The sequence below is a fragment of the Cicer arietinum genome, chromosome 2, assembly GCF_000331145.2.
Source record: "Cicer arietinum cultivar CDC Frontier isolate Library 1 chromosome 2, Cicar.CDCFrontier_v2.0, whole genome shotgun sequence".
NCBI classification, from domain to species: Eukaryota; Viridiplantae; Streptophyta; class Magnoliopsida; order Fabales; family Fabaceae; genus Cicer; species Cicer arietinum.
The window spans coordinates 46,828,290-46,836,457 of NC_021161.2; the positions used below are offsets into that span (position 1 = coordinate 46,828,290).

Genomic DNA, 8,168 nt, shown 5'->3' on the forward strand with positions numbered 1-8,168 from the left:
TACATTACTCCCCCCCTAAAATTAGTTTCGTCCTCGAAACTATGCATCGATAAATAACTCTGGGTGTTGTTCCCTCATCTTGCTCTCCAGTTCCCAAGTCGCATCTCCAGTAATTGGGTTCCAGATCACCTTGACCAACGAAACATCCTTGGTCCTCAACCGCTTAATCTTCCTGTCATCAATTCTCACGGGTGGTACTTCGAACGACAGGTTATCCTTTAGCTGGATTGTGTCTGGTTCGATCACGTGAGATGGATCTGCGAGATATTTCCTCAACTGCGACACATGAAACACGTCATGGATATTGGACAGTATCGGAGGTAATGCAATCCGATAAGCAACCGGCCCAATTCGTGCAGAAATCTGATATGGTCCAATGAATTTCGGAGTCAACTTCTTCGATTTCAAGGCTCTACCTACTCCAGTAGTAGGTGTGACTCTCAGAAATACATGGTCACCCTGTTCGAATTCCAAAAGTCTGCGACGCTTGTCCGCGTAACTCTTCTGGCGATCTTGTGAAGTCTTCATTTTCTCCTTGATCTTCCTTACTTTAGCTGTGGTCTGTTGCACCATCTCTGGTCCGACAATCATATTCTCACCGTCTTTATACCAACACAAGGGCGTTTGACACTTGCGCCCATATAAAGCCTCATATGGTGCCATTCCAATACTTGCGTGGAAACTATTGTTGTAAGTGAACTCAATCAACGGAAGTACATCATCCCAACTTCCTCTATCATCTAAAACACATGCTCTCAACAGATCTTCCAAGGACTGATTTGTCCTTTCAGTCTGTCCGTCCGTTTGTGGATGGTAAGCTGAACTCAATCGTAGCTTCGTTCCCAACGCTTCGTGCAATGCTCCCCAAAAATGCGATGTGAACTTCGGATCACGGTCTGATACAATGCTCGATGGTACCCCGTGTAACCTCACAATTTCAGCAATGTAGATCTCCGTTAGCTGATCTACCTTATAGGTGGTCCTTACCGGCAAAAAGTGAGCAGATTTAGTTAGTCGATCCACTATCACCCATATGGAATCATTCTTTCTCCTTGTCTTTGGTAATCCGGTTATAAAATCCATGGAAATGCTGTCCCACTTCCATTCAGGTATATCTAAAGGTTGCAACATTCCAGCGGGTCGCTGATGTTCCACCTTCGCTTTCTGACAAGTTAGACAAGTGGATACATATTCCGCCACATGTTTCTTCATTCCTGGCCACCAATAATTCTGCCTCAAATCCTGATACATCTTTGTTGCTCCAGGATGAATACTCAGCTTACTCTTATGCGCCTCTTCTAAAATCGTTTTCCGCATATCTGTAATTTCTGGTACACAAATCCTACCATTACACCGCAAAACATTATCAGCCCCAATCTTGAACTCAGTCGTCTTCCCTTGTACTATTAGATTCCTCTTCTCTTGAATTAAGACGTCATCCTGAGAATTCGCAATGTCTTCAAGTAATCCACTCGAGATCTTAATCATTCCGAATTTCAAAATTCCCGGTGCAAACTCTACGTTCAAGTGCAAGTCTCTAAAAGCTTCCCACAACTCTTGTTGTCTAGCCATAATTAGTGAAGACACCGATACACTTCTTCTGCTCAACGCATCAGCCACTACATTGGCCTTCCCAGGGTGGTACTGCAGTGTGAAATCAAAATCCTTGAGAGTCTCCATCCATCGTCTCTGGCGCATGTTCAACTCCTTCTGATCAAACAAATATTTCAAGCTTTTATGGTCGCTGAACACGGTGAACGTGCACCCATATAAATAATGCCTCCAGATCTTTAATGCAAAAACAACCGCGGCAAGCTCCAAATCATGAGTAGGATAGTTCCTCTCATGAATCTTCAATTGTCTCGAGGCATAAGCCACAGCTTTCTTGTGTTGCATCAGAACACATCCTAACCCTTGGTGAGATGCATCACAATAAACTTCATAGGGTTCTTCTGATTGCGGTAATACCAATACAGGTGAGGTCGTCAATTTCCTCTTCAGTAACTGGAAGTTTTCTTCACACTTCTCCGTCCATGCGAACGGTTGATCTTTTCTGGTAAGTTGTGTCAGTGGAGCCACAATCTTAGCAAAACCTTCGATAAACCTCCTGTAGTACCCTGCCAGTCCTACAAAACTCCGTATGTCAGTGACAGTCTGAGGCTGTTTCCAAGCAAGAACCGCCTCAATCTTAGCCGGATCTACAGCGATTCCTTCCTTGGTTATCACATGTCCCAAGAAATTCACTTTCTCTAGCCAAAATTCACACTTCGACAGATTGGCATACAATCGCTTCTCGCGTAAAATCTCAAGAACTTGTCGTAAATGTTCTCCATGCTCTTCTTCAGTCCTTGAATAAATCAATATATCATCAATGAATACCACCACGAATTTATCAAGGAACGAATTAAAGATTCTGTTCATGTAGTCCATGAAAATTGCCGGTGCATTGGTAACTCCGAACGGCATAACCAGGTATTCATAATGTCCGTAGCGGGTTCTGAAAGCTGTTTTCTGAATGTCTCCTTCCCTCACTCGGATTTGATGGTAACCCGACTTCAAGTCAATCTTCGAAAATATCGCGGCCCCTCTCAATTGATCCATCAAATCATCGATTCGTGGCAAAGGATAACGATTCTTAATAGTTGCCTTGTTAAGCTGTCTATAATCCATGCATAGGCGCGAGCTTCCGTCCTTCTTCTTAACTAGCAAAACTGGAGCTCCCCACGGTGATACACTTGGTCTGATGAATTTCTTCTCCAACAAGTCTTCAATTTGGCTTTTGAGCTCATTTAGTTCCAATGGCGACATTCGATAAGGCGCCTCTCAAACCCTTTTTTCACCAAAACCTCATTTCTCACCATGGATGCCCGCAAACGAAGACCAAGAACCAAGCATGCAGCAGTGGGTCCTCAATAAAACGAACAAGGAATCCCAACATCACGGATTTATCCCGACTTCTACACACACCGAAAGAAATTGATCGTTTTTGCACATTCTACTATGACAAGCGCCTTATCATTCCAAAATATGGTACTTTAAACTCTTTCTCTGCCTTTAAGTTTTCTGAGTTGCTCAAAGCACAACATGTTGAAGAGTTTATAGGTTACAAAGGTCTTGTTTATCCTAACTTAGTTAGGGTTTTTTATTGCAATCTCATCCAAGATGGAAAAATGCTGGTATCTCGAGTTAAGGGTAAAATCATTCGGTTCAATACCAAAACCATAGGCGAAATTATGAACATTCCTTTTAAAGGTCAAAAGTTTTGTCCCAGCAACTTGTGTGAATGGGTTGATATCTCTAAGTATGATGCGTATGTTGCCCTATGTCGGTTTGACAGACGAACAATTGAATAAAAGCGGACTCGGGCTGGTTCCAAATATGCCCAGTGACGGTATTGAGTGGGAAATCTTACCGTTGATAATTGCCTTTTGCACTATTTCCTTAGCTACATTCTGGTTCCAAAGGCTGGAAATTACTCCCAAATTTCGGAGTTTGAATTACAAATTATGAATTTCATGTATGAAGGTTGTCAACTAAATTGGGCATACTTTGTGAAATCTGTCATGTTTGGATCCCGAGAGGCAATTGGATAACCATATGCGAAGGAAGTTTCCCGGATTTTGGAACACTTTGGGGTGGGCTTCTCTGATGAAGTCATGTATACACCCACAAAAGAAAATATGTTGGATCTGAGCGTCCTGCCTAGCATGCGGATAGTATGGAATGAGCAACTTGAATCTGATGCTGCTCAAGAAGACACTGTTGGACCCTCAAATGCTGCTGCCCAGACTGATGAAGATGACGAGGATACAGCCTCTGATGATGATTATATCTCCAATCAAATGCTTATGGCTCGCCTTGATTCTTTTCAAACATTCTTTCAAACTCAATTCGAAAATCTGACCACTTTTGTCAACACTCGCTTCTAGAACATTGAAACTACTATTGCTCGCAACCATGACGAGTTATCTTAAGACATTAGTAGTTTATCTGATAAACTTGATCATTTTCACATTCCAACGGATTTTGATCGACACTAGGGTTCTATTTGTAATATGTCGAAATACTACCTCATATTATGCCTTATAGTTTGTTTCATGTCTTAATTTGTAGTTTGTCTTATGGTATGCTTTATGTACTAAGTTGAACTTTGTTTTCATTAAACACGTGTTGACTATTTTGATGTACTTAATTGAACTTGCCTTCATCCTTCGTTATGTCATTCCTTTTTTATTTACAATGTGTACTACTTTTACCTTTACTTTGTGTATATTCTTGCATATGTATGTCTCTATAATTTTCTTTCTTTGTGATCATGTCAAAAGGGGGAGAAAATTTGGTATTGTTGTTGCCTTAAACATCTTGTAGGTCCTCAAACAATTTGTTAATTAATCACATACAACAGAGGAGTACGCATATATTACGGGGGAGCAATGATTCAATTTCCACAAATCTCTCCACAACAACAACATTTTGTCATAATCAAAAAGGGGGAGAATGTAAACTACAAGTTTTTGATGATGACAAAGATCAACCATTATGGTCAAAGCAACAACCTCAAAAAGAAGTTCAAATATCTTCATTAATAAAGCTTCAAATCCAAATATTAAATGTTAAAATGTAAAGGTATATGATGCAAACCAATACTTCAATTACATGAGAACAAGTCATATTTACATATGCATATAAAGTATTTTCAAAAGTCAAAATAGCATTAACAAAGTCTTAAAACTAATATTTTTGACAAAATACATAAGTGTATTTGAATACAGCATCCTGTATTCGAATAGAAAGCAAGTCAGAAGCAAAAGTCTCAAAGTTGTATTCGACTACGACTATGTGTAGTCGAATACACATCAAGTCAGTGGCCAAAATCCTTATATCTGTATTCGACTATAGCCTTCTATAGTCGAATACAAAGTAAGTCAGTGGCAAATTTTCACTAATCTGTATTTGACTACACACAGGTGTATTCGAATACAAGGTGTAATTTTTGATTATATTTTTGAACGTTACAAAGAGGTGTATTCGAATACACACATCCTGTATTCGAATACAACTGGAAGCAATACAATTTTTCAGATCTGGAATGGCTCCAGATCATTGTATTTTTTCATCAAACCTCTTGGATCAATGGCCACGAATCTGAAGAGATGTTTATGGAGTATAAATACCCCATAACTTCAGATCAAACAACACACAATCCTTGAATCAATACCTTGAACAACTTTGAACAAAATACTGATTTTTTACAAAGTACTTGCATTTCATTTTCATATCATTCATAAAGGTTCTCAAGTACTTGAATTGTTATTGGATTATTTATCAATATACCTCTCCTTATTCTTATTCAAATAATATTGTATCACTTGTAGAAGAAAGTAATACTTTCTTAAAAGTAGCTTAATCTAAGATAGTGGTCTGCTATCTTTGAAGTGTTGTTAGAAGTTTGTAGCAAGAATCCCAGGGTGGGAGTTGTACATTTTCTGACAATTAGTGGATCAATCTCTTGTGGTGTGCAAGAGGACTGGACGTACCCTTGGTTATAAGGGGAACCAAGATAAATCTATTGTGTTCATTTATTTACTGTACCTTACTATTAGTAGACATTATATTAACTCAGAAAATTCAACTACAATATCACTGAAAACAAGAAAATTTACTAACACCTAATTAACCCCCCCTCTCTGGCGCACTTCTGTACTTACATAACATCAGAGGTTGCATTGATTGCAAACAGCACCCAATGTGCCCTACAACAAAAACATTTGGTTGACAATTTTGTTTACACAACTAATAAATTAAGATCTCATAAATTAAAAAAGATATAAATAAAGAATATATAATTACCCTGAATTATATGGCGCAAGGAACAACTTATCATTCTCTTTATTTCTCAATAGTATATCTACAACATATTTCTTTACATTAACTGAATCGAGCTTAAACATTGAAAGCTTATGCAGAGACAATAATGAAAATATATCTGACAATTCGCGTGTGCACACCAACTTTTCATACAAAAACCTTCAATGAAAATATCAAATTAGATTTATTACCAATAAATTAAATTAATTACCAATAAATGCAATTAAAAGTAATTTTTATCTTAAATAAAGTATTTTACCTAATGTATAAGCTGATGACAGTAGCACTCAGCTCCTTATGATTGAGAAGTTCGTATATGTGCTCTTTTTCAAGTAGTTCTTCATACCCATCTCCGGAAATAGCTTCCTCCATGCTTATGATACGTGAATCGTTGCTGTCCATATTCTTTTTTGCTTGTATTTCAAGACACGACCCAAATCGAGCAAGGCGTGGATGACTTATTTTAGGAGCAGCAACGGATTTACCCCGATCTAGTTTTTGAATTTTGGCAGCTTTATTACCCTCCAATTTTTGAAGTTTGCCAGCTTTATTTTTACCATGAACATCTAGTTGCGGTGCGGCTTTATTCTGGCAAGTTTGTTGTGTAGGTGGTTTTGATTGAATTTGAAAAAATGATGTTAATTAGTTTGTTAGTTAATTGAACCTGAAAAAAATGACAAACCTGCCAGAATAAATGTGACAAACCTTTTCAAGTGATGTGACTGACTCGTTGTGAGGAATCTTCTTGTCATTCCCTTTAGACTTTTAATGAATCTAAATAAATGTGAAATTAAAGTTAACATCGGAACAAATCAGCAATTAAATATAATCAATTAAACATACATTTCAATTAAACATACCTTATCAAGAGCAACAAGATTTTTGGGTCAAGCCACGTAACTACCTATTGCTTCTCCCAAATGCTTCATATCTCCATCGTTGTCCGGTATATGCAACGGTGCATTTGGTTCAAAAACAATCACGAGTGATAATTTGACATGGCCGACAGGGATCGGAGTATTGTGTAATACTTCTTCCAAAGTATTGTACAATGTTCTTTTTTCAACCTTGCGATGAGTAGGGGAGGATAAATATAGCACGCAAGTAGAGACACCCTAAATCAATGGTTAATACATAAGTATGTGAAACAATTAGGTTGAATGAATTTCTTATTTTACTAAACAATTAATTACCTCAGGAGGACTTTTAAGACCAATGTTGCAACTAGCGTTTCCACTCTCTATTTGTATTTCACGTTTGAGCTGATCCGAAAGTTTCTTTTCTTTATTCGTTTTCACCAAGAATGCCACTTGCTCTGTTAGGACTTTGAGCTTCTCCAATACTTCCTCATTAGATGGATTTGGGCGCATCTCTTGTGAAAAAAAGCGGGTTGGAGTTACGCCAAATCTTTTCCCCCTCACGCGGCCGGAATATTCAGGAACATTAAATACTTTACCAAGTATGTCCCTGCAACTAACTTGTTTGTTGTCCTCTTGATTTTCAGAACTTTGTTCTAGATTCTCCTAAAATATAAAATATTAAAGTGATAATATACTTCCACAAAGTTGTATCACTTTTTGAACATTTTCGTTATCAACAACTCCGTCTTTATTTACACGAGCCTCCTTCCACAAAATATGACGACCCAATGGTTGATCGGATTGGGTCTCTTGTAGCTATTCATTAAGACATAAACAAAAGTTATTCGTTAAGATAATAAACAAAATATTAGTTAGAAATTATAGTTTATAATGTACCACATTGTATAAAAGTGATGTTTAGTTATAATTTTTTGCTCTAAACGTGCATATCCCATACGAGATTTTTTGTATGGATGTGTTAGATTTTTGGCCCTCTTGCGATTTTCCGTACTTATACTCTATTTAAAAAAAATAACAATTGTTTAAAAATTTAAAATACGCTATGAATATGAATAATAAAACACAAATGCTAATAAATTAATCACTTACCACAAACGCGAGGTCTGCACGTTTAGCTACAAATGCACTCCATTCTTCATTTGATATACAATGTTTATATATTTTTGAAGCTTCAACATTCATATTTCCATCATGATCTCTTAGGTAGCAGTTTGACAAATGAGATCTAAATCCCCGGTGTATTTTTCCGGCAACTCTAAGCACACAAGTTTTTCTCGCCTCATCAACATCAAAAGCAGACTGCAAACCAAATAAAGATATAGTTTGATTAAAGTATTACATTGGAAAAAAATTATAAGTAACAAAAAGTGGAGTAAAAAACTTACTTTTATATCATTCCATATTATATCTTTTGCATCC

At 37.4% G+C, this 8,168-nt stretch overlaps 1 protein-coding gene across 1 annotated transcript; it reads right to left on the reverse strand.

Annotated features, from left to right (window-relative positions):
• Positions 1-5,704: 5,704 nt before the first annotated feature.
• LOC101503488 (uncharacterized) lies at positions 5,705-7,238 on the reverse strand. Its single transcript, XM_004514676.1, has 5 exons — positions 7,062-7,238; positions 6,773-6,983; positions 6,215-6,359; positions 5,851-6,027; positions 5,705-5,753 (listed from the first exon to the last, which is right to left on the reverse strand). The coding sequence occupies exons 1-5, from the start codon at positions 7,236-7,238 to the stop codon at positions 5,705-5,707; spliced, it is 759 nt and encodes a 252-aa protein (XP_004514733.1).
• Positions 7,239-8,168: the final 930 nt, after the last annotated feature.

Excerpts from the sequence above, each read along its gene's own strand:
- LOC101503488 (XM_004514676.1), bottom strand. The coding sequence starts at position 7,238 with ATGCGCCCAAATCCATCTAATGAGGAAGTATTGGAGAAGCTCAAAGTC. Across the intron at positions 6,360-6,772 it reads GCATTTGGGAGAAGCAATAG|ATCGGGGTAAATCCGTTGCT; the intron begins GTAGTTACGTGG and ends TTCAAAAACTAG. Across the intron at positions 6,028-6,214 it reads GAAGCTATTTCCGGAGATGG|GTTTTTGTATGAAAAGTTGG; the intron begins GTATGAAGAACT and ends TTTTCATTGAAG.